The sequence below is a fragment of the Theropithecus gelada genome, chromosome 4, assembly GCF_003255815.1.
Source record: "Theropithecus gelada isolate Dixy chromosome 4, Tgel_1.0, whole genome shotgun sequence".
NCBI classification, from domain to species: domain Eukaryota; kingdom Metazoa; phylum Chordata; class Mammalia; order Primates; family Cercopithecidae; genus Theropithecus; species Theropithecus gelada.
The window spans coordinates 150,323,264-150,351,118 of record NC_037671.1 but is presented as its reverse complement, the minus strand read 5'-3'; the positions used below and the strand labels follow the sequence as shown (position 1 = coordinate 150,351,118).

The 27,855-nt window shown below is 38.5% G+C and overlaps 1 protein-coding gene and 1 long non-coding RNA gene across 6 annotated transcripts in view; one reads left to right on the top strand and one right to left on the bottom strand.

Annotated features, from left to right (window-relative positions):
* The window catches only part of NCOA7 (nuclear receptor coactivator 7), a 162,208-nt gene that overhangs the window by 122,947 nt on the left and 11,406 nt on the right, over positions 1–27,855 (bottom strand). For 4 of the 5 annotated variants that reach the window (XM_025383252.1, XM_025383255.1, XM_025383251.1 and 1 more), the window contains one exon: positions 4,823–4,936. In XM_025383252.1, coding sequence (XP_025239037.1) covers positions 4,823–4,872 — 50 coding nt within the window. In that variant the 5' untranslated portion in view covers positions 4,873–4,936. Of the gene's footprint in view, positions 1–4,822; positions 4,937–23,512; positions 23,650–27,855 lie in introns of all 5 variants that reach the window. The other variant, XM_025383253.1, reaches the window with a different exon arrangement.
* LOC112623069 lies at positions 1,389–22,452 on the top strand. Its single transcript, XR_003119081.1, has 3 exons — positions 1,389–1,435; positions 17,847–17,987; positions 22,146–22,452. It is a non-coding gene; the product is annotated as an uncharacterized LOC112623069 (long non-coding RNA).

Below are 27,855 nucleotides of genomic sequence, written 5' to 3'. Positions count from 1 at the left end.
GTCAGAGGTTAAAGGGTGAAGAATTGCCAGGGCAGAGGCTGGAGATGGGACCTAAGAAATGTTCTACACTTTGCATCCACTGTCACTGAGAATGATGACAGAGGTGGTGCTGGCTCCTACTGCTGCTCTGAAAGGCTGGGTTAAGAGGAAAGCGGAGGTAGGAGCAGTAGTTCTGCTTTTCATGACAACCAGGGAATAGGGGAGGTGACCTACATGAACACCTGGTCTGTGTCTGTGTTTATATTACTCACTGTTTACTCTGAGGCTCTCTCACACCTTTTCAGAGAGGAAAAGTAAACCTCCCACAAAACACCATTTGGTTCAACTACAGATGTATTTCGGATATCTTCAATTAACCCTTGATCCTGAAAAAATGCTTTCAAAGAACCTTCAACCAATAGCATACAAGGACCTACTCGGAAATCACAAAAGCCAAATAATGTCAAGCAAGTGTGTAAGAAGAGAGCCCTGTGTGGCAATACTAAAGAAAATGTTGCATTCTAACTACAAGGGGAAGGAAGAGTCAGCAAGTGTGTAACAAATGACACATGACAGTCACCCCAGAGGATAGTATAAATTGCAGACAGTACAAATAGTACACAGAACGCATAATTTGCTTTAGTAATTCAGTTTTTCATTTGGTTTTCCAGATCTGTCAGGGATCAAGAAATTAATATAGACATATATTAATTTTGCATATATAAATTATTTGCAAAATCATTTGTGAAAAAGTTTCACAAATCATTCAATCTAGATTTAACAACTGGTATAAAACTGTCCTGAAGCACCTGAAAACCAGGCGGACCAGGGTCAGAAAATCCAAAAACTTAATCAGGTCTTATCCAGAATTACTCTATCTAATAGTAGTATTAAATCCACTCCTTATACTCAAGAGTTACACAGGCATATTTCAAGATAAATTATAAGAAAGGAAAGACTGGATGACCCTCAAATCACTAATTTCGATCAAAAATTATTAAAATAGGGTATTTTAAACTTTACTTTGATGTTAAAGAGCAAAACATCAACAAAACAGGTTTGACAAAGGACTATTTACCAAACACAGTCATGCAAGGATTATGAAACCACATGATAAGATAGCACACAAAGAAAACATTGGCTATTTAACTACTCAGGAGGAAAAAGGCAATGTGGAAGGGGGAAACAGTCTAAAAAGCAGTTTTTAGGGTTTCAGATATATAATTGTGGCAGCAGGCACAACATTAGGGTAAATTTTCCTTTTGACTTCCTCGGAACACTAGTTGAGATTTATGTAAGGCGGTATAATTTAGTTTAGAGAAAACTGAGATTGCATCAATTTGGCCTCACCCTTGGCCTGACATTTTATCCTTCTCTCCAGAGATCTTACTTGGACTGCTCTTAAGTATGCTGCTCCAGAGAACTCTGCTCTGTATTGTCAGAAACTGGCTTTCAAGTAAGTTCTGTTGCTAATTCCACTTGATAATTCCACAGTTAAGTCAGAAGGCATTTGAAAAGATGTATAACTTTGGATGGCTCTTTTCTGATGACAGGCTGAAGGGGGTTCTTCTCTCTTTGGTTTGCCTTTTGCTTTTCATAGCTTGACCATTTCTGGCTTCCACCTTATTGTAAGAGCTAAACTACAGGTTTGTCAGTCAGTGTTTCTCTGTCTGTGTCTGTCTGTCTCTCCCTGCTCCCACCGCCTCTTCTCTCCGTTCTCCTCTCTCTCTCTATCTCTCATTTCCTAGTTACAAATCACTGAGCACCACTGACTTCGTCCTTGTGCCACTGTTCCTATGCATACTCCCAAGATCATATTTCAGCATTTTACGATATGTTTTTTGTTTCATTGTTAGAATACTTTTCAGAAGAGGTCATGATAAGCAAGACAATTTTACATTTCTGAGTTGAAAAAACTGTGCTGCTCTTCCAGAACAGTTTTGGTTTGTATTCGCAGCTTCAGGGGCTCCCTTGACTAAACAATTTAGGAAGAAGAAGAGGTTAACATGGAGCAGGTTGTTCATGAACCAGCAGTGACTTTTACTACTGCAATCACTTTGGATTCAGACTGAGAAGGCACTATAGCTCTTAAAACCACTATGTAGGGCATGTGAAGACGAAAGAAAAGAAAGAAGAAGAAGAAAGTAAGGAGGAGGAAGGAGGAGGTGGGAGAAAGAAGGAAGGGGGAGAAGCAGGAAAGGGGAGGAGGAAGAAGAGAGGAAGAAGAGCAGGAAGAGAAGCAGGAAGAAAGGGAGGAGGCAAGGAAGAGAGAGGGGGAGAAGGGGGAGGAGAAGGATGACCACCATCTTGACCTAAACTCCTATGTTATCCAAAAATAAATTCAAAATGGATCACAGACTTCAATACAAAACATAATGCTATAAAATTTTCAGAAAAGAAAAACAGCAGAGAATCTTCAGAACACAGAGCTAGGCAAAGAGATCTTAGAATTCAGACCAAAAGCACAATTCACAGAAGGAGAAACTGATAAATCGAATCACATCAAAATTAAAAACTTCTGCTCTGCAACTCTGTTAACTGGATGAAAAGACAAACTACAGACTGGGAGAAAATTATTTGCAAACCACATATCCAACAAAAGATTCGAATGTGTACAGTTCAGCAGTAAAAACCTAAACAATTCAATTAGAAAATGGGCAAAAGATAGGAAAGGAGATTCCACTAAAGAACACATACCTATGGCTAATAATAAGCACATGAAACTGTTAAACCTCACTAACCATTACGGAAATACAAATGAAAACCATAATGAGACATCACTACATACTTATCAGAATAGCTAAAATAAAAAATATTGACACCACCAAATGACAACGCAGAGAAACTGATTTACTCAGACTTTGCTGATGGGAATGTCAAATGTTACAACCATTCCAGAAAAGAGTACTGCAGGTTCTTATAAAACTAAAAATACACTTATCCTTTGACCCAGCAATTGCACTCTTGGACAGTTATCTCAGGGAAATGAAAACTCATGCTCATACAAAAACTTGTACATAAATGATTGTGGCATCTAGCATCTTTGTTCATAAATAGCCCAAACTGGAAACAACCTAAATGCCCTTCAATGGGTAAATGACTAAAAATGACTAAAAAAATACTATGGAATGTTACTATGCAATAAAAAGGAACAAACTATCAATACATGCAACACCTTTGAGGGATGTCAAGGGAGTAACGCTGAAGGGAAGAAAAAGCTAAATGCCAAAGGTTACATACTACATGATTCCATTTGCGTAGTATTCTTGAAATGACAAATTATAGTGGTTGTCAGAGGAGGCAGGTAGATGGAAGGAGTGAGTAGGGATACAAAAAGGTACCATGTGGGATCCTTTTAATGCAACTGTTGTGTATCTTGACTGATGGTGACCACAGAAATCTCTATATGTGATATAACTGCATGGAACTAAATACATACAAACATACATACAATGAACGCTCTGAATAAGGCTAGTGGATTGTATCAATGTGAATTTCCTAGTTGTGATATTGTACTATGGATAAAGAATAGGGATATCTATTATTCCTTACAACTAACTACATGTGAATCTAAAATTATCTCAAAATAAAAACTTTGGAGATCTTATTTATTCTAAATATCCTATCTTTCTGGTGTTTCATCCATTAGATGCCTGATGTCTTCCCTCCCTAATCTGGTTACTCTCTGTAGTCCTAACAGCAGAAAATATTTTACTACAATTGGTAGTTTAACTTGTGCTTCCCCAAAACCTTATTCATGATTTACTATTCCCAACTGGAGCATGCCCTTTGGAAATGGTCTTATGTTTAATACTGACTCTTATGCTGCATGAAATGGACAAAATATATTCTGAGTCTTAGTTGCATCACTGGTAAAATGGAGATAAATTAACTGATGGCATAGATTTATTTTGAAGACAATTAAAATCATAAGTAAAGCACTCAGTACATAGTAGGTCCTTAAATTGTTTCCTTCCTTTTCCCATTATCAACCTAAAATCTAGCTTAATTACTGGATAAAAACATCAACAGTAAACTTTGGTTTTGGCTCCAAGGCTCAGTTTAGAAAACAGTAAATGCATCTCTAATGAGCACAGCCTGGGGACTGGGGATGGAATGAGGCTAAATTCAGTTCTTAACACGCATTTCAATTTAGGAGAAACATGTTTTTAAGCCTATGTTCTCTGAGTCTGAAAACATTCTGGCTTATCAAAATGTTTTACAAATGTTTAGCATATAATTCATTTTTTTATGATTAGTGAGTGACTGCCACATAGACATTTAAATCTGTAAATGGTAACAAATCATATACTAAATTACTTCTATTCAGGTATCAACAAATTTATTTATGTTGGACAAGTTCCAGCCTTAAAAATGACTCTGATTCAAAAACATAATTTCACCCATTTCACCTACCTACAAAAGTATTTTTTAGTAATAGACTCCCTACAAGGTGATAAGCTTTAAATGTGTCAGAGATTTTCAGTTATAGTCCAACCAATTAAGCTACAGAACAGTAGGAGCGAAGCACTTAGGATTTAAAATTCAAGGTAGGTTGCTAAACATGGGATTCGGAGCAATTTGCAGGTCAGAGCATGACAGCTGGATTTGCTGAGCAACACTGGCCTGAGAGAAGTGTCAAAGCTAGAAAGAGAAGAACCAAATGTTACAATCCTCTAATATGAATAAAATGGATGAAGCAAAGTATAGTTTACTTCTCCTGGTTACCTGCTCTATTTATGAACAAGCACAAAACACAAAATGCAAAGTAATACTTGAGGACAAAGTCCGCTCAAATATTTCTTTAAAGTACTGATAACAATTTTGTAAAATGAATGCTTACCGAGCAAAATAACTTTGTTTCCGTTCCTTCTTCTCTTCCTTGGTATCCATAATACACAATCAAAAGTGCAAAGTATTTGGAAAAAGTCCCTCTTTTTAATAATGAGTCATAACCCTGTAAGAAAAAATAACAAAGCAACCGTAAACTTAAAAGTTTACACTGGCCAATGTGAAGAATAAAATGGAGTAGAACTACATGGACCAAAACAAATGAAAAATAAACTTTAACCAGGAAAGACTGGCACATGAGTCAAATATGAAATGCAAATGTTACATGGGAGAAACTACAATCAGAATGGAGATGTTAAACTATCAAGCAAAACCTGATGGAAAACCAAACTGAAGTATTTCCCTCATATATTTTAAAACATGCCAAAATAAAAACCTTCACTGACTTTGGAAGACTGTAGCCTAACTATGTAGATGCTAATTATTTTAAAAAAATTGAACTCATAATCTCTCTTCCCAAGCAATTAATAATGAATATGTCTCAGATAATTATGTAAAATGGCTCACTTAGGTGTTTTACAAGAATGTTCTTTTTTAAAAAATAAAAATAACTTCAGCACTCTATTTTATTTTCGGAAACATGCCAGCAAGTACATCCCACTTAAGCAAATGTGGAAATGAAAGTACAAAGACACAGGAAGCTGTTCCTCAGCATGGCTTTAAACCCTTGCCTCTCCCTCTTCTCCCCCTCCTGCGACCCTCACCCACGCTTGCCAGCAGTGGCTTAAGCCTATAATATAAAAGGTTGTCTCCAGATCAAGCTTCCTTAAATACCACTTTCATCATGCCACTCCCCTGCTCAAAAATTTCCAATGTCTACTTATTGCCTGATTCACCAGCCTAATTTCTGCAGAGCACTAACATTCCTAAAACTTGTCCTTTCACCCTGAAGTTCACCAATCGAATTTAAATTTAAAAAAAGCAGGCTGAGCCGTGGCTCACACCTGTAATCCCAGCACCTTGGGAGGCCGAGGCAGGCAGAACACTTGAGATTGGTAGTTTGAGATCAGCCTGACTAACAGGGTGAAACCACTTCTCTACTACAAATACCAAAAATTAGCCAGGCATGGTGGTGCACACCTGTAATCCCAGCTACTCGAGAGGCTGAGGCACGAGAATCGCTTGAACCGAGGAGGCCGAGGTTGCAATGAGCCGAGATGGCACCACTGCACTGCAGCCTGGGTGACAAAGGGAGACTCTGTCTCAAAAAAAAAAAAAAAAAAAAAAAAATTAGTAAATATAAATAAATAAAGCAAAGTGTATTCACAATCAAAATTATTTACTAATTCATTTCAATTCAGTAAACAAATTACATACATACTACACGAAAGGGAGTATGATAAGTACCAGAGGCCAAAGATAAAGCCATGATATTTGCTCTAACAGTATATATTGTCTTTCCGGAGAGACACTTAAGATTTCAAGACAATGTTATATGTACTGCTGAAAAAGAGGCCTCAGGAAAAATACTTAATTAGCTCAATGTAGCCATTTTCTAATGTATATTTTCAAAATATCATTGAAAAAATATATATAATTTCTATTTGCCAATTAAAAAAAAATTAAATAACACTTAACCCTATGCAAGGCCCACCCCAGGTACCCTGAGAACACACTAAGGTTGTAGGTTAAGAATGGATTTCCGGCCGGGCGCAGGGGCTCACGCCTGTAATCCCGGCACTTTGGGAGGCCAAAGTGGATGGATCACCTGAGGTCAGGAGTTCATGACCAGCCTGGCCAACATAGTGAAACTCCGCCTCTACTAAAAATACAAAAATTAGCCGGGTGTGGTGGCGGGCGCCTGTAATCCCAGCACTTGGGAGGCTGAGGCAGGAGAATTGTTTGAACCTGGGAGGTGGAGTTTGCAGTGAGCCGAGACCACTCCGTCACACTCCAGCCTGGGCAACAAGAGCAAAACTCCGTCTGAAAAAAAAAAACACAAATGCATTTCCTAGGTAAAGGGTACGAGCAAGCAGGTTTCGATTGAACAAAAGCAAGAAGACAAAATAGTTCCCTGCTGTTCCAGGGTAAAGTGAGCTGAGGATGAAGACATGGGCGGGATCTGGGTCACGGAAAGCCTAGTATGCCACTCTAAGGAGCTTGGACTTAATCCTAGTTAGGCTATGTGCGGCCCACCCCCTTCAATGTACCTTGTCAGATGCCACCAATTGCTCATGCTGAACCCAGCGGCAGCATTTGCAGAACCATTACCAAATAGATCAGAGCTGGTCCACGAGATAAAACCAATTTTCTCATCTGCGATGTATATGAAAAGACGCCACCAGAGGGTTTTCCATGAGGTAGTGTAGCATCAGAAAGCAGAGGTAGAGGATGGACTTCAGAGGACTTAAGGACAGGGTGAAGTAGATTCACTAAAAAGAAATTACAGTCAAACTAATTGAGGGAGGAGCACCCAAACCTAGGCAGCAGTAGTTGACACAGAAAGAGGAGGGATGGACTCAAGAAATACTTGGGAGGCTGATGAGTTGAGATTTGGTGACTCATGCAGTGTAGATAACAAGGAAAGTAAGGCATGAAGGATGCTCTCCAAGTTTCTGCTTCAGGAACTGTGTGGGCTATGACACCAAAGATCTGGTACAATATACATGAAGAGGGCACGCTGCATGTAGGACAGGGGAGCAGAAGGAGGTAAGAGATCGGTTGTGGACATGGTGCCTTTGAGACGGCTATGGGATAGTGGAGCTGGGGACATTCACCAGACGTTTGATTACATCGAAAGCACAGAAGGGCAGTAAAGGCTAGAGGAAAGGAATTAGAAAAAATCAGCATATGCTTGTAGTTAGGAAGAAAAGGAGAAAAAACAGTATGATGATGAGATCACCTTGGAAGCCTGACAACTATTCACGCAGCCCTGTACAGAAACAAGGGAGTACACAGTCTCAGCTCTCACTAGTTTATCTTCATATCCCTGACTTGGACTTCACCCTCAAAGAGTTTTTCATCCAGTCAGGAAAATATGACTGTGCAGATAACTAAACTGTAGGGTAGTATCTTGGTGCTGTCCAATGAATAATATTAAGAATCCAAAAGATGCAAAGTTCAATTCTGCTTGAGGTGATAAACCTTTCAGAGTGGTTAGGATTTCAATGGGTAAAAAACAGGGATAGGGCATTCCAGAAAGTGGGAATGCCAGAGCAAAGGGATAGAAGTGAAAGGGGATAGGCACACTCGGGCAAGGAAAGAGTGGCTACCAGGTACGGAAAGGGAACTAATCTTGATGCCTGCCTACCAAGAGCCATTTATTTCAACATATTATCCCTATGTTATCTTTTTATCCTTCAACCACACTATGATTTAGATGTCCTCATTTCCATTAAACTGAGGCTGAGAGGTACTAATTAATTTCCTTAATTCAACAGCACTAGCTGTGCTGCGGCAGCGATTTAAATCCAGTCTAGTATACACTCCAGTGTCTTTCAATAACCTTTGGAGCCAGAAAGCATTTGGGATGAGCTAGAAAAAGTAGTCCAGAGTCAACAATATCCAATGCTGCAGCATAGAATTCTCAAGTTAAGTCACACGTACCTAGCCACTGGGACAGGGAGGTCATTGAGGACCTCCAACAGGACTGCATTAGTGACGTACTGGGAGTGGAAGGCATGCTACCATGAATTGGGGTAGTTAGTACTCATTCAAGAATTCAAGTGCAAGAGGAAACAAGAAAAAGGAAAGAAGGCGTTTGAGCATCTAACTCTCATGAGCTCAGTTTCACGCTGTGCTTTGAACGCCCTGGGCTCCTCCCCAACTCTGCACCTTTATCCTCACTCTTTCCTCAGGCATGAGGCAACCTTGCCAGGCTCCTCCTTCTGACAAGGCCCAATTCTACTTCAAAGGCTTTCCTGACCACTTGTGTGCCCTTCTCTCCCCTAAAGAGCTTACTTCATATATTACCTATCACTTACTGCAAGGCACTTAATCATATACGGTGTGACAACAGCATTTCACTTGATCTCCTCGCCCCAACCATAAATTCCTTTGAGTCAAAACTACCATGTTTCACTTTTACTATACTTCTCTAAATAACTGGCACATAAGTAGGCAGAAAATCCATATAAAAGCTAAGCAAGGAGTTAAATTAATCCACAACTGGGGATAAGGTCAATTACATGGCAGACCAATACAAATCCAAAAATCCCTCCCAAATTAAGAATTACTTAGGGATAGAGGATGGAGTCTCATGCCAGCCTCCCTCAGACTCCAGAAAGGATCAGAATCCTAGGCTCTCTGCCCTGCCCTGGGTCAGGTGGTTTATTTTAAAGTTCATCTCCTACAAGTCAAAAAAGTAATGATCTCTATTAAATTTTCGGTCATGAATAAAAATGAAGTTACAGCAATCTAATTGGAAAATTTTTATACTTTAAGCTGAGCCAGAAACTGATATTGTGTTCAAGTAGAAAAATATTTATGAAAATATGCACAAGACAAAAAGATTAAATTATCCAAGAGTTGACATCTGGTGCTGCTGTGTCTGATTACAACCAGTAAGGCGTTTTAAAAATTTTTCAATATCCTATGAGATAAATGAAAAATATGCTAATCTTTGGTTTAAGTTTCTGGAAATTTTTATATTCCTTAAACAAGATAGATGCAGTTCTTACAGGTTTAGACACACCAACAGATTAACCAGAAGGCGCTCAGTAGAGAATGCTATAAAAATGATTTGCACAAAACACCACACTGCAGCCTTCATGCTTCAGTGACAAACCAGGGCTCCTTAAATCAATCTCTAATGGGAACTACATTTTCCATTATAAGTGGTCATAATGGGCTTCTTAAAAGCCCTTTGTTCATTTAATGTTGACTTTCCTTCACATCAATACACTCGACTCATCTAATTGCTGACTTCTAAGAGTCTCCTGCATTTACCGTGTATTGCAGACCAAAAAGAATTTCATGAGAAAGCATAAGATGAATCTTCCATCTAAATATTTTTTTTTTTGCAATCTTAAATCAGGATAGTCAATTTAAACTTAAATCCAGTTCATTATTCAAGTAAAAATAGCACATAAAAATCCTTACTTCAAAAGAGCTGTGATGAAGACAAAGTATTTTTTGAATCATCAGCAAAGTGTTCCTTGTTTGTACACATGGCACCATTTAAAAGAACAGAACCAGCAGAGACCCCTTAACTACATCAAACTGACCCACACAGCTGGGGGTTACACAGCTGGAGGTCCTCAATGATCTCCCCGTCCCAGTGGCTAGGTACATGTGTCTTAACTTGCAAATTCTGAGCTGCAGCATTCGATGTTGTCAACTCTGGACTACTTTTTCTAGCTCATCTCCAAATGCTTTCTGGCTCCAAAGGTTATTGAAAGACACTGGAGTGTATACCAGACTGGATTTAAATCACTGCCGCAGCACAGCCAGTGCTGTTGAGTTAAGGAAATTAATTAGTACCTCTCAGTCTCCCAGCTGTGGGTCACACAGCTGTGGACCCACACAGCAAAGCATGACTTTTTGGATTCACCTCCAACATACTGCAGTTCCTTGAATATTCAAGTATAACAAGTCAGGACTAGAAAAACAGCAGTATATCCATGAGGCCCATCAGCTGTTTTCCCAACAACATGTTTCTTAATATACAAATGAAATGATGACAGGAGTACACAATGGTCACACTGTGTTTGGTCACGTAAGGAACAGACCAAAATGGACCTTTCTATGCAGGCATTTCCTCCTAGAAAATAGTTATATTTGTACCAAAATATAACAGGTGTTCCGTCTCTCAGAGCCACACTGTCATCTAAACAAAGCAAGAATATTCAAATTTCAATGTTAAACAAGGTCAGAAATTTGAACACTCCCTATAACTTTAGAGAAACCTGGGAAGGACACAGAACCAGATATAAACGTGTGCCACAAACTTACCCTGGATACAAGGGTATCCAGGCGCAGTGGCTCATGCCTATAGTCCCAGCACTTTGGGAGGCCAAGGCAGGTGGATGGCTTGAGGTCAGGAGTTCGAGACTAGCCTAGCCAATATGGCAAAACTCCATCTCTACTAAAAACACAAAAACTAGCCAGGTGTGGTGGCACATGCCTATAGTCCCAGCTACGTAGGTAGCTGAGACACAAGGATTGCTTGAACCTGAGAGGCGGAGGTTGGAGTGAGCCATGACTGTGCCACCGCACTCCAGCCTGGATGTCAGAGCGAGACTTTGTCTCAAAAAACAAAAACAAAAACAAAAAAAACAACTTAAAAGGGGAGCAATCAGATAATACCCCCCAAATAAATAAATGCTTGTTACAAAAACAATGCAGCAACAACAACAACAAACCCAAAAATGAATGGCAACAAATAACTAAAAAGTTATTCCTGGTGATGAAGCAAGGTGATGATCAAGGATGGGCTCCGGATCTGCTATTTGGGAAAGGGTTTGACATCTTTGAATGGCAAAATGAATGGAGAACTTATCAACTCCTATTCCATTATTCTCTGCCTAGGGTGCTCACATTTGACCCGAGAAAAATTAAACAAATGTGAGTTTCAGTGGTCTTTTACCTAAGATGAGTCAAGAGATGCCATCAAATCTCCTACATACTCTAAATGAAGACCCATCTCTGGGCTAGATAGATCATTTTACAAGTTCTCTCTTAGAAAATAACATGCAAACGAGATTTCTAAAAAGTCACTGGTGGGGTGAGGAACTGTAGAAGATGTAGAAAATGCCAGAAGCCTGAAAACAGGCAAATGCATTTTAATTTAGAAAGGGTAATTGTGCAAACTATACACTGAAGCATATCATCACATAGATTCTCAGGAAAATTTTAGAAATGATCATTTAAGGCAGTTTGGTAAGAAAATAGAGAAGGGAGCAATGGACCCTGAGATCTAGAATGATCCCAGAAAGCCAACGATTCGGCAGGACAAGTGGGTCGCTTTTGGAAACATCTACCATGGACCAAGTATTCTGCTGCAGACACAAAGAGGAAGACAGCATTCATCAGCCAGGAAGCTCAGGAAGAAGAGGCAACTATAACTTATCAGCTGATAAAATGAGATGTGAGTGCTCTGATACTAGTGGTCACAAGGAACCACAGAGCACAGAGCATTGAGCAACTTACACTGCCTCAAAGGGAAGGAGTGTCCCGGCAACGTCACAGGTGATGCCAGTGCTGGGCTGGGAAGGAGGTGCAGGAGTTTCCCAGATGGTGGATGCAGAAGAGGTCAGGCTTATCAGGCAGAATAAGGATGTGTAAGCCTCTGGCAGGAATGTGTGGTGTTCGGGGAATCCTGAGTGATCTGGTATGGCTGGAGTGCAAGGGCTGGTAGAAGAGAGGACATTCAGGGAATGCTGGCTTAGTCAAATCACACTGACCTAATTTCCCTCCCTGACATAGCTACTATTATAGTGGATTAGGAAAATGAGGAAAACACATGTAACTGCACTTAAGAGGCATTTGATACATTTCTCTTGTCTGCTTATGGATAAGATGGAGAAATGTGGGTTGGGTGTGTAGGTGGATGTTTATATGATTAGATGAATAAAGGAAATCACTGAATCACTGTACCAAGAGGTATGTGTTGACTGACTGACCAACCTCAGTTGCTCTGAGAGCTGAAATCCATTCTGAACCTGGGGAGGGAACGTTAATAGCTTAATACAGTATTTTTTCTTATGCTCTGTCCTCATGAGTATATTTCCCACTAACTTGAACCAAAACATAGAGGCCTCCCTTATAAGCCATTTGGAGAGGTAGGTACTTAATAACATCCTGGATAGCAGCATTAGGATTCAAAAGCCCTCGGCTGTCTGTAGAAAGGAGTCAATTATTATGAGGTGGAAATTTGCTCCCAATGAATCTCAGGTTTTACTGGTGAGGTACTAAGAAATGAGAGCGGTACAGTTTAGTGTTAGCACAAGTGAATATGATTTGTGGTTTTAGATGACAGTAAGGTTCATATATGGAATTACAGTTGGGTAATTCCACTGTGCACCTTCCTCCCCACTTGCCTCCAAAAAACCCACTAGTGCTATCAACCCAGAATAAACAGATTATAATAGTCTGTCACACCCTTTTTGAGGATTAGACTCCATCAGGATTACTGCATTTATCTAGGGATCTCACACTATAGGGAAATTAGAACAAACAGGATGGTTAAATGGCATAAAACTAGATTTTAAGAATATTAGTCAAAGGAGTTGGTCAGGAGAGAAGACTTGGATTAAATGACAGCTGTTTTTAAACATCTGAAGGATCTTTATCCAATAAAGGATTTAGGCTTGATAGACAGATCTCCAAAGAGGTAAACCTAGAATTAGACATTAGATGTGGAGGGAGAGAGGTCCACGGCTCAGTATAAGGAAGAACTGTCTGAGAGGTAGGTGCAAACAGCTGCCTGCAGATGGAATGGCTTCCTCATCTTCAAGAGTGACAGAGAACATACTGAGCAACTGTTTTATATGACTACTGTAGAGACGCAGTTCTCAGCCTTATCAAATTCAACACCTCATCTAAATAAATATGTAAACCATTTTATTATACGCCCTTCATAATATTGAGATGAAATTCATAGATCATGGAACCTACTTACACATTTAATTTTATAAAATCATCATGATGCCCCAAAGGAAAGTATTTGATCACGGGTATTCCAATATGTAAATTCTCAGACACAGTTTATTAGAAGACATATTATAGATTCATATTGCTCCTACAGAAGAAGATATGAAATTCCCAAGTATAAGGGTCAATTCTTCATTTTCTTGGACTGCCTCACTCATTACAGGGCATTTGGCACCTCTGCTTGCCCCCAACTAAACGCCAGTAGCGCCCTTCCCATAACCATGCCAACCAAAATGCCCCAGGAAAGGGTACCACAACCAATGAGAATAACTATTAAAAGGAAAATCAAGCCCCACAAGCAAACTAGTATTTTAAATTAGTTTTTAAATTAAATGTTTTTAAGTTCAAAAATTCCTTTAAAGCCGAGATTTTATAAACTTCATATACCTGAGAAGTTCTCTGTTTTCCATATGCTCTGTGCTTCATCTGAGAAGTTCTCTGTTTTCCGTATGCTCTGTGCTTCATCTGAGTAACACTTAACCCATGCTATTAAGGCAGAGGGTACCTTTTTTTCTTTTTTCTTTTTTTTTGAGACGGAGTCTCACTCCGTTATCCAGGCCGGAATGCAGTGCCATGATCTTGGCTCACTGCAACCTCTGACTCCTAGGTTTAAGCTATTCTCCTGCCTCACCCTCCCAAGTAGCTGGGATTACAGGCACCTGCCACCATGCCCAGCTAATTTTTGTATTTTTAGTAGAGCTGGGCTTCCGCCATGTTGGCCAGGCTGGTCTCGAACTACTGACCCCAGGTGATCTGCCCACCTCAGCCTCCCAAAGTGCTGGGATTACAGGTGTGAGTCACTGTGCCTAGCCAATGGTTACCTTTAAAATAAGATAGGCCTGGTTAAAATCCAGATTCCACCACCTACAAGGTATGTAGCCTTGGGTAAGTTACCTAATTTCTCTAACCTTCAGTTTCTTTATCTGCAAAAGGGCTGTTACACAGACTCAATGTGTAAAAAAATCAATGACTAGAATCTGGTGCCCCATGGAACAGAAAATTCTATCCATTGACATTTCCATGCATCCAAATATCCAAGTGTTCATGAAATACCATTTTCAATATATCTGAAGAGCCACATTCAAATCCGCCCCAAATAGTAAACTAACAAGTTAGGCAGGCCTAGTAAATATAAAGATGACAGGAAACAGTTAAATATTTATTGAACATTAACCATATGCACCAAATTTTTTGTTCAATACTGTTACACACACTGCTTGGTTTAATCTTTATGACTGCATGAGGGAGTTAATCTCAATTCTTTCCAGATAAAGAGTCTGAACTTTAGAACAATTAAAGAATTTATTCAAGGTCAAATAGCTATAAGAGTTACAGCCAGAATGATCAGCTCTGTCTGACCCCAAAGAAGGAACCACTAATAATGGCCTGTAAGGGTAGGCTATTACTACACATAATTTTCACATGGATGCCTCGTTCTTCCTGGATTTAGCCACAGTTAAAAAGAACAAGACGGAGGCTGGGCGCGGTGGCTCACATCTGTAATCCCAGCACTATGGGAGGCAGGGGCGGGTGGATCACCTGAGGTGAGGAGTTCGAGGTCACCCTGACCAACATGGTGAAACCCCATCTCTACTAAAATTACAAAAATTAGCCAGTGTGATGGCGCATTCCTGTAATCCCAGCTACTCGGGAGGCTGAGGCAGGAGAATTGCTTGAACCTGGAAAGCAGAGGTTGCAATGAAACGATTTTGTGCCACTACATTCCAGCCTGGGTGACAGCGAGACTCCGTCTCAAAAAAAAAAAAAAAAAAAAAAAAGAGTAAGAGGGTGAATACAGCTTTATGGCCAACTGTCTTTAAGGATGTAAATACTGACCTGTATTGAGGTTAGCCATTACTACTCATACTAAATGCACTTTAGTAAACATGTCAGTACATTCAACAACTATTTATTGCACTGAGTAGGTTTCTAAAGAGCTAACTGGAAAGCACATTCTCTTAATTCACTAAATTAATTACCCCTTAAGTTTTGAGAACAGAAGAAACCAATCTATTTCCTCACAGAAAATGGAATTGGTAAATACAGATAGTCAGAATTTGGAATTTTGATTTTTTTTAAAAAAATACATTTATTTCTTTGTTGCTCTTAAATTATGAAAGCCTGCTTTTTTCTAAGCACTAAAATTATAGCTCATTTCTAGAATTAAAAAATTACAGTTCTACAACATTTCTACTAAATATTTTAAATATATTGAATGCATTCTCTCATTAACACTCATAAGGTATAAGAAGTCAGTTTTGAAGTTTTCTACCTGCACACAAAGATTAGAAGGGCCAAATCTGCATTATCATACAGAAAGTTACTGGAGGTAATGAAAACAGAAGTCTATCTGCTGATCTCATCTCCTAGTCATAAGAGACATCCTCTTTCTCACCATCAATCACTACTGGGTACCTGCGACATGTTTTTGATTACCTGTCACAAGAGGTGTGAAAAATATGATGCCTGCCTCACCCACAGCGGAGTTTCTGGAGACACCCCTACTATGCTGTGGCACCGGAAGATCACTTCAGATCATCTCTAAGACAAATCTAAAGACATTAGGCTCCAAGTAGCATCAATAAACAGGAGACATGGGAAGAAAAGTTTGTTTTCAATTACTTCTGGAATTCGTTTTAATACTACCAGACAGATTCATTCCTAAACCATACAGTCTCTGGCCCATTTGATTTTTTTGCAGACATATTCTAGCTCCAGTCCAAAGGAAATAAGCTGCAAACTTCTGGAGTCTCTAGACTGGTACAGAACTCAATCTCATTCCCCAAATCCTTGCAGAGAATATGTGCCAATGTGAGTCACTGTGCCAGGGTCCTGCGCTCACAGCAAATGCCATCACCAATGCATGTGTCCTAGTCTTACACAGGGTCCCAATGCAATCAATTTCAAGAGAGAAAAAAAAAATGTGAGCAGTAGTTACCACTACTACTATTACTACTTATTATTATTTGGTGGGGGCTATTTCGTGGATCTGAATTAAGAGTTAACTGATAAAACCAACAAAACTGGATAGATGAAAGGCATTAAAAGATAAATGGAATGCTTTTCCAAAAACATACAGTATATGAGTAGCAAACACTCCTTTTCAAGAATTAAATTTGAGTGTCTTCTAAGACTTTATCAACAAGAGACAATCTACCAGTTAAACTGCCATTTCACTAAAGAAAAGGCCATGTACTTCTTTGCCTTCTGTGGATGAGATCTGCAATTGAATGCATTTTCAAAATATACTGGCATACATTCATACCTGTAAAAATGCAAAATAAAATAACTGAATTATTCTTTTTTTAATGTGCTTTCAGCATAGTTACATGGAGAGTATAAGTGGCAATAAACAACTTATGCTTACTCCTAAATAGTGCCTTGTAATGTATTTATGAGCAATTTTCTTCAACTCAGTAAGCACTAAGAACCTGTTTTATGCCTACAACTGTACTATTTATCTGAAGCTTGTGACTATAAAAAGGACCCAATGTGCTCTACAGAAACTTCAATTTTTGACAAGGGAGATAAGATTTACATAAAATTATCAGAAAACAGGGGCATGAAAAAGTTACGCCAAATAAAACGTATGACACACAGAGGAAGTGCTAAAAGGGAAGTAAGAAAATGGCTGGGTCACACGGGCCAGTGCTGGTAGGGAAAGTGTTAAAAGTAGGACATCCCCGAAAACCACAATTCAGGGTTATATTTCAATAGTGCCACACAATTAACAATCAAATCTATAAACCAGAAACAGTTTTATCCCCGACGAAAATGTTATCTATAAGAGCACACTCAAGACAACAGCATTTCTGCCAGATTCTGCCTCAGATGTCTTGGTAACAATGGAGAGAGGCAAGTAGTGTTGTGGTTAGCAAAATATGGACTGTGGTAAATACACAAACGTGGGTTCAGGAACGAGACATAACCAAAAGTGTCTAAGCAGCAGGGAATATGCCCAGTATGAAACTAAATCAGCATGGAGAAGTACAAGGACCTCTTCTTGAAAAAAAAAATTATGTGTGTAATATTCAACTATACATTTCTAGCAGACTGGGTTAAGAAATCAAGTCTATGGTATACGTACTTTTTTTTAAAGGTTTATTGAGTTGCTTGTCATAAAACTTGTAGAATTCAGAAGAAAATGGCTTTCTGGTAGACTGGATTGTTGTTCCTAATTACGCACTCCTTCCCTTGCTGTAAGATAATTATACATCCATACCCTTTGCTGGGCAGCTCTGTGATGCTTTGCACTAGTATACAGAGTATATGACCACATCTGATTTTTCATGTGACTTGTTTTGACCAATAGACTGTGAGGATTAATAGTCATATTCATATTGACTTGAAGCACTAAGAGACCTGGCAAGTTTCTGCTCCCCACCAGCAGAGTATGCTCCAGGTAGCTGCTTCTCCCTCTTCAGCTTGGATTCCAGGATGAAGACATGTGGAACAGACCCGAACCTGTACCTCAGCTTTGGCATCCGACTTAGCCTTTGCCAAGGCCAGCCTGCAGAACCCAGCCAGGAGTAGCTAAACCACAGTCAACCTGCAAATCCATGAAGGTGAAATACATATTTGTGGATATAACCCACTGCGGTTTGGAGACAATTATGTAACATTATCACAACAAAAAACCCAATACACCCTTAGAACCATCCTGATCCACAAATTACTTCGTGGAGTTTTACCAGAAAGATCAAAACCACATAGTACATATTATTGTTTATATGAATAATTCTACCAAGGCCTGAGATACCAAAGCCCAGACACAAGACAATTGACACAAATAGCAGACGAGGCTTCCTTTTCTTCCAGTTGTCATTTACCCCATAACCACTTTGCATGGCTATGGGGTTTTAGCTGGGAAGGCATCATTTGACAAGAAATTGTGCATTGTCTTGGCATATTTATATATAAGGGTTGATATTACTTACTGTTATAGGTTAAATTATAGCATTCCAAAAAAAAGGTATGCTGAAGTTATAATACTCAGTACTCCCGAATGTGATCTTATTTGGAAATAGGGTCACTACAGATACAGTTAGTTAAGATGAAATCACACTGGAGTCGTGTGGTGCCCTAATCCAATATGACTGGAATCCTTATAAGAAGATGGCCATGTAGTGATAGAGACACAAAGAGAGAATGCCATGTAGACACAGGCCACACTTGGAGCTATACTGCTGCAAGCTAAGGAACTCCAAGGTCCAGCAAACTACCAGAAGTTAGGAAGAGAAAAGGAAGGATTCTTTTACCGGTTTCAGGGGGAACATGGCCCTGCTGACACCTTGATTTTGAACATCTAGCTTCCAGAAAGTGAGAACATACCTGTTTAAAGCCACTCAGCTTCTGGTACTCTGTCATGGCTGCCCTAAGAAACTAATACACTGACTTTAAATTACTTTTATACACTATCACTGTTTAAATTACTTTTATACACTATCACTGCTCCAAAAACTTTATTACTTTCTCAACATGTCCATTCTGCCACGTTCTCTTATAATTTAAAGGAAATGCAGGCATGCCATTAAGAAAATTGGTAAAAATTATTTACCAGTTGCCTCCTGGGCCCAGATGTTAATTCGATGAGCTTTTTGTTCATCCAGTTAACATCTGGGTCCAGGAGAGAGTTCAAGCACAGCTTATTTGGGTAGGTGGACTAAGAACTGACCTGATAATCAAAGAATTATTTTATCCTATAAGAGTCTTTGGAACATTCTGAGAATGCAGAATCACCATGTACTATGCCACTCCCATCACACTTTCTACAGCAATTTTACACTGACAAACTCATACTGCTAAGTTTCTCAGTGCACACTTATGCTACCTTGTGTCATTTTCTTTACATTATTTCTTTTTTGAGATGGTGTTTCACTCTGTCACCCAGGCTGGAGTGCAGGGGTGCGATCTTAGCTCACTGCAGCCTCCGCCTCACAGGTTCAAGCGATTCTCCTGCCTCACTGCCTCACACTCCCCTGCAGCTGGGATTACAGGCAGGTGCCCCCACACCTGCCTAATTTTTGTATTTTTAGTAGAGACAGGGTTTCATCATGTTGGCCAGGCTGGTCTTGAACTCTTGATCTCAAGTGATCCACCTGCCTTGGCCTCCCAAAGTATTGGAATTACAGGCATGAGCCACCATGCCTGGCCCCTTGTGTCATTTTCTAATTATTGTTCCTTATGCCCATATTCCTTCCAATCAGACTGTAAACTCTCTAAAGGCAAGGAATGTGTCTTATGCTGTTCATCCATGCAGAATTATGCACACATCACAACTCTCTGTTCAGGCTGGACACAGAATTTATGTTTAATAAGTTGATTTTTGACTTGTTACGGCTAAGTAACAGAAACTGACTTCAGGTTATGAAATGGTATTTAGATTAGTGGCCTTTTATTTAGATTAGTGGTCTCCACTTTTTATTCCACATCAATAAAAGTATCTGAGCATAAGCCTCTAATTACTTTTACTTATAAAAACACATCTTCTCTACTAATAATTATAAGGCATATAACTAAAATAGAAGTCATGAAAACAAAGACATTCTAACAGTATCTTCCTGTACCTTCATGTGATGCATGAACTTCACTTTAGAAACCCCAGTCTAAACTATGAGAGCAGGTATGTGACAACATTCCCTGGGATTTGGACCTTTCCAGGAAATGGACCTATAAAATTCTAACACATTTATAAACTTAATAATTATCGGACAGAGTCATAAAATTGTCTAGATCAAACAAGCAATATTTTAAAGTTGATAGGATTGTCTTTGCAACTAGGATTAATTTGTATATTATACTACTAGCCCCCTATTATAAATGCATTTGCTAACTGTGGTGCTCTCTGCAATTAAACCCTTTAAGTTTTAGATGTTAGAAACAAAAATCTATTATCAAGTCTTCAGGCAAATATCTGTAAGACTGAGAATCCAAATGATATAACATTCTGATCTTGAAAACAAGGAAAATAGAAGGATGAGCAAAGGGGATGATGAAACAGAACACTCATACTTTATCTCTAAGAATGTCATCAACACAACAACATCCGATTTTCCTGTGTTCTACGTGCATGTGGATAACGCTGTACTAGAAAATAGAAGGACATTGAGTAATATAAAACACAACTTCTATAAGCTTACTATAAGAACTGGCCCAGCGCAGTGGTTCATGTCTGTAATCCCAGCACTTTGGGAAGCCGAGAAGGGCGGATCATTTGGGGTCAGGAGTTCGAGACCAGCCTGACCAACATGGTTAAACCCTGTCTCTACTAAAAATGCAAAAAAATTAGCCTGGCATGGTAGCGCATGCCTATAGTCCCAGCTACTCCAAAGGTTGACACGGGAGAATTGCTTGAACCCTGGAGGTAGAGGTTACAGTGAGCCGAGATAGTACCACTGCATTCCAGCCTGGGCAACACAGCAAGAGTTTGTTTCAAAAAAAAAAAAAAGAACAACTAAGCAATAAAGTAAGCCAATATTTAGTTCATTTGTGGTACAAATGCTTAAGTGCCCAAAGAACTGAAGTCAGCATACAATAGATGGGTTGGAAAGTATTCATGGAATTAAGTATAAACTTGGTGCGGAAGACTGATTTTAAAGGAAGAAATGTGGAGGGAAATTCCAGCTAGCAAGGACAGCAAAGGCTTGGAGGCAGGAATTTTTCTCCTGTACGTGTGGGATTACTGAGGATTCTGACCCCACTAAAGTGCCAAGTTCATTCAGGGAAGAGTAGAAGAGAAGGGTGAGTGCATGAAATGTAGAGAGGACACAGTGCCATCATCATCTAAGCCACATTCTTGGGATTAAACTTCCAGGAGAAAGTCCTCACCACTAAAATCTCTTAAGTCGTTTTACTTGGTCTGCTTATTCTTGAAGAAACAGGCTTGGAGCTGATCTATACATAAAGCAAGAGAGCTAAATGCAAGAAAATACCAAGCAGATGATGTGTGGGAGAAGATTTTGAGGAAGTGAAATATTAGTAGCTTTAAAAGAAGGAAGAGAAAGTAAAATATGTCAAAATGAATATGCATTTGCTTTTAAAAAGTCAAAAATATAAAAATCGGATGATACATAATTGTAATAATGTTCAATAATTATAATTACAATACATATGGATAACAAATAAAAATGTGAAAAAGGAAAACAAATCTCTTATGATCCTATTAGTGAGAAAAAATAGTTTGTCACTTTCCTGTTTTCTATGCAAATGCATCTTAAAATCAAATTAGAATTTTTTGTATATACTTTTTATGTCTAACTCAGTTATTATAAACATCTTCCATGTAATTAAATATTGCTCAAAATCATTATTTTAGTGTCTAAATATCTTTTCATATATATTTACTATCACTTAAAAAAATGACTCCACTGCTGAATTTTTCTCAAATTTTTACAGTAACACCCCTGATAATAACTGATACTTATACAGTTGCTTACTCTGTGCCAGGCAGGGTTCCAAGTACTTTACATAAATTAATTTACCTAATTCTCTGTACAATGTAGGAGGTAGATACTATTATTATCTTCATTTGACAGATGAGAAAACTCAAAGTGTGGAGAAATTAACTTCCTAACTGCACAGAAGTGGTAACTGGTGGAACAGGATTCCAAGCCACATAACCGGTTCTGGCATTCCTGCTTTTAACCTTTCTACTATATCAGTAGCCTCTCAAAGATCATGGACTCATTACGGAACTTCAGCTTAATGTCTGATTGTTTCCTTAGGATATACTCAGAAGAGAATCACGAGTGCCAAGGGAGTCCATGAGGCACACTGCTCTCCATTGAAGGTATACCATTCTACCCTTCATGAGCTAAAAACAACCTCACTCTTGCCAGCATTGTAACTAACTTTTAAAATCTAATAATCTGCATTTCTTTGATGCCATGAAGTCAGTATTATTTTCATGTCTTGGACATCTTAAGTTCCTGTTTTGTGAATATTTTATTCCTATTTCTTGTTATAAAGGTTTTCAAAGAGTTAAGACATGTTAAATAGAAATTATTTTGGAATGCTCTGTGATTCAAAATATCAAAGAGTATTGCTAACTAGTTGTTTCAGTGGGACACTATAGACAGGCAGAACCCCGGGGAAAATCACCGGAAACTAGGGATGAGGGCTCAGCTGTAAACACCTGCAACCATAGAACTGAGCAGACCTTCCCAACAGACCCACGAACAGCCTGAAATTGAGATTTATCCCATACTACAGGGGCGACACTTATCCAATGGCTAGAATATTTAGCACTGCTACTAAGAGCACTCTCACTTCATGATATCAGCACGCCTAGGGAAACAAGTCAATAAATTCAATGTTTGTATAGTGCCCCAATCACAGAAGAAACATGAAAGCTCTTAAGGGATCTCAGACCTACGGATTTATCTCACAAATTATTTCTATTCTATAAGGCATACCTGGTTAGTGATAAGAACAACCCACTAGTCAGAAATTCCACATGAACAGTGCTGAACAAACACTATTAAACTCTCACTCTCTAAATCCTCTGTTAATCAGCTATCAAAAGCAAATTACCTCATGCCAGGCACTTTGCAATAAAAACCAAGCACTTAAGATCTCTGATTACTTGGGTTGGAATTAAAAATATTTCATTCACATACTTAGGAGTCACTTCTTAGATTGGACCACTCTCTCTAGATGGCTCATGTCATCTATCAGGGTCAATGTTCAATCCTTTCAATGTCTTAAGAGTACCCTTTTTGCCTGGCTGATCCCCAAACTTCAGTGACACCCTATATGGAGGCTTTCACCCCTTTATGTACCAACCACAGAAGAAAAGTAGAGTGGGAGGCATAAAAGACACTCTCCCAGATGAGTGTCACAATAAATACCAAAGCTATTTTTAATGGGTGTTAACACAGTGTTTGAGAATTAGTAAAGTAAGCAAGGGCTGCTAAAAAAAATTGATTTGGACATGCACAGGTGGCCTTCCATATCCATGGGTTCTGCATCCATGGAATCAACCAACCAAGCGGATCACTTGAGGTCAGGAGTTCGAGATCAGTAGGGACAACATGGTGAAATCCTGTCTCTACTGAAAATACAAAAATTAGCTGGGCTTGGTGGCACATGCCTGTAATCCCAGCTACTCAGGAGGCTGAGGCAGGAGAATCACTTGAATCTGGGAAGTGGAGGTTACAGCGAGCCAAGATTACATCACTGCACTCCAGCCCAGGTGACAGAGGGAGTCTGTCTCAAAACAGTGGGAATCTGTCTCAAAAAAAAAAAAAAAAAAAAAAGCTTGAAGAAAAAAATGAATTGTTGGATGGTTGTGTACTGAACATGTACAGACATTTTTCCTTGTCATTATTCTCTAAACATTGTACTATAACAACTATCTACTTAGTATTTACACTGTATTGGGGTATTTCAAGTCATATAGAGATGAGTTTAAATATACAGGAGGATGTGCATAGATTATATGCAAATACTGTCACATTTTATATCAGGAACCTGAGCATCCTCAGATTTTGATATCTGCAGGGGTCCTAGAACCCACCCCTGGAACCAATCCCCTGCAGATACTGAGGGACAACTGATTTATATTGAGGTGGGAGGGGGGTGGGGAGAGAAGAAGGATGAATAATTAAATAAAAGCTTCAACTTTGATTTTTTTTTTTTTTACCAATCTTACATACTATCCAAAATCATCGTTAAGTTTTACCAGAACGTCAATTTTGCTAGAAGCAAAGTATAGCTATTAGCTATAACACAGCTAATATAAAAAATTATTCCTAGTATGGAAAATTATTCCTAGTATGGAAGCCTACTTGGGACACTAATTACATGTGGAAGGTTCCATGAGTTTACAGAATCTCAGCTAAGAAACGCCCCTAGAGATGACATCAGAAATGAGTGTGGCTTGCTCATGAAAATTGGACAGCATGTTCCAAGCAGAGGGAAAAGCGTGGAGAAGAAAAATCATACTCTATCCATGTGCACAAAGTGGCAATTAGTTTTGTATTTCTAAAACACAAATTTTTAGCTTGGGGATCCACAAATAAGGATATGTAGGTAAATGGTATTTGCTGTGCATGATAACAACTTGAACTTCCATCAGGTTTTTTATGGGTCTATGAAATGGGTCAAGGGGACTTAGCTAAGAATGACTGTGGGTAAAACACATGACAAGGAGGGATAGAGACAGGAGATGAATCTCTCAGGGTCCAAGAGACCAGGGTAAGATGTGCAGATTCCTTCCCGTGTATGATGGAAATGTTTTAGAGGGTCTGATGGGGGAAGTTTAGAAGGACAGCCTGCTGAAATGGGGCGGCTGAAATGCAGAGCAAGGCAGAATGCAGACAACAGTCCAAGGCATCTAAGGAGCCAAACAGAAGCAGTGGGGATGGAACAGAGTGAATTAGAGATAGGTTAGGAGAGAAAATGAACAGCTTCCATGTTCATATTTGCTTGCACATGCATAAAATGTCACTAGAAGATTATCAATTAACTAACACTGGTTACCTGTGGATTAGTGAAATGGGTGACAGGTGAATGAGTATTAGAGGGAGTACTTTCACTCTAGAGTCATTTGTACCTTTTGAACCATGAGGATACTACCTATTCTAAAAATAAATTTTAAAAAAGACATAAAGGTTATCAGAATGAGATGCCTCTATGTAAAAACCTGCCCAGGTCCCCCTCCAAATCCCCTCTTATGTTTTAAGTTGCACTTTTGAATTCAGATCATTTTTATGCCAAAGGCTACCAGACTGTACAAATGACTGACCCTTGAGAAAGGCCGATCTTTCTGCTTACCGTGGTGATAAATATATCAAGCTCAACTTATCATGTCGATGTAAATACTGGGTTACCTGGGTAAATTCAACCAACTTAACAATTAGGTGTTAAAACATCAATATGAAGAATTAACTCCAGGAGCTCAATCTTTTAGATTTCATGGTAAATAAAAGAGGCTCAGAGAAGACTCCATAATTTATTAAAACAAGAATAAATCACATGAATCACTGATGTGAAGGTCAGATTTTTGATCCACTCTGGTGAGTGTTATGCTAAGTTAGGCCCTTTGGCTGAAAATGACTTTATTCTATTGAAACTGCTGTTCAACCTATATAGCATTTAAGGCAGGTACTCCAAATATAATTGACTTAAATTGAATGGCTTTATTAATTTCAAATTAGTAATGAGTGAATATACATGCAAGAGTTTAAAAAAAAGTTTTGTAAAACTATGTAACATTGTTTTCCATTTGGCTAAGTTCAAATGCACTAAATTTGCAATTCTTGTTCAAAACATTTAATGTAACCAATTAAACTTATTCATCAAAAACATACTGTGTCCAGAGATCAATTGTGCAATGTTTTCATTTATTTGGTTGTATGTTTTATAATCTGCCTTGTTCCACAAAGGATATGAGTCATCTTAAAAGAATATAATTCAATCAAATGGAAAAGTATAATTACATAAACATCAGAATCAAGAAAAACAAGGTAGAACAGAAGCTCAAGACCATAGGGAAAGACAGAATATTGATATTAGGTTATGAATTTTTATATGATTATTAAAATTCAGTTGCAAATTTGACTATTCATTTCCTAGTTGCCAAGTTAGAAAGGGAAATATAATCAATGATTTGATTCTCATTTTGCATGATGAAAAGACAACACACACACACACAGACACACACACAAATTGTTCCGGGTAAGTAAAGTTTTTCTTTGGCATTTAAAGTTAAAAGGAATTTCTTGCATGAGTCTTCAAACAGGAACTACAGAAAGAACCATGATCATAACCATATTTCTAAAGTAACATAATAGTAATTTTCCTCCAGCTGTATTAATAAAATCCCTCAGTGTGGGCATATGGAGGGGCGGTGTGTTAAGAATGCAAAACAAGGTACCAAAGTACAGATTCTGAAGATCTGGGTAGACTCCTGGTCCAACAGCTAGTATTGGAAGGGAATAGGTTGACGTCATGGCTTTTGTTCAGCCAACCCCCCATAAACATCATTTCTCTCAATTAAGCTTCTGATCAAATTTAGCAACAGAAAATTCATATTCTCTGGAATGTGCAGAAACAAATGCATTTTGTATCACTGTTGAGGGGAGACCAGTAGACAACAATTACTCTTCATGTATTCCCTATATCTGAAATTCAAGATCAAACAAATTTACTTCTGTATATTTTTTTCTGCAATCAACAATTTTGATTCCAGTACAAGTGAATTGAGTGGATCCTGTTGAATTTAAACAAACAAAAAATTATGGACTGGGATTTTAAAAACAATGGTAAATGGCATTTAGCAAGAAAGGAATAGAGGTTTCTAAAATACAGCCTTTAGGAAGATAGAGAAAGACAGAGGAAATCCAGGTCTTGGATTGCATTCTGGTGGTGCTTCTGGAGGCGGAGTGCTGGGGAATCAGGAGGTAGGACCCAAAAGAGAAACATCCAATCCCAGAGGCACTGCGCATTTGGATGCAGGACACACAAGAGAAAAATACCTCTTCGAATCTGAGATTAGAGCTTTTATTTGACTGTGATTCCAAGGCCAAAGTAATAGCAGTTAAACTGAGCAGTTAAAGGCTCAACTCCTACGTGTAAAATGAACACATAAGTGCTTATAAGTAACAAGGTAAAGAGAGCTTACCGTAACCAAAGGGGAGGGCTTTTTTGAAAAGCTTAGTGTGCAAGAAAGAGTCAGGTAAATTAATTGCTCAATACCCTGGGTTACAAATTTAAGAAGTGTAAAATGTAATTATCTTTTTTACAGGAGAGAATTTAGGATTTGTTTTAATAAATCATAACAAATTAATTTTTTTCATAAGTTCCCTCTCACTGTTGGTTCCTACAGTCTTATTACCTTTTATAGAAAAGTTTTGTTTCCTTATCCATCTAGGAACAAAATAAGTAGGTTGGAGAAGCAATAGTAATAAAGTATGGCCTACCATATTGTGTAAAAATAAGTCATTTGGGTAATATGAAGTGAAGATGGTAAAGATGCATTAAAATGTCAGAAAGAAAATCTGGGAGCGCACCCAGATAATATTGTTAAGCAGAGATTGAAAGAAGTTCACACTGACTCATGAAATTCATGCGATGGAAAAAAAATGAAATCAAAACAGAAAATATCATAGTGTAAAAATAAAGCAAATAAAGTGTGATGCAGTTAACCTTTTTTTTTTTCAAAAACATATAACATTTTAAAGCAGTTATCTTCCACTGTATCTTCCAAACCCTCATTTCACAATCTCCTGGCTGTCAAATTTAGAAACTGATGTGTTTCTATACTGAGGAGAAAACAGTTTAAATTGTGCATCTATATCTTACATTTTGAATCATTTAAGAATCACAGACACTTCTAAATGTTTTATTTCTACTTTTGCCTGTAATAAAAGACATGATAATTAGATCAAACAAGAAAAACTCAACTCTAAAACAAGTTATTAACCATCACTT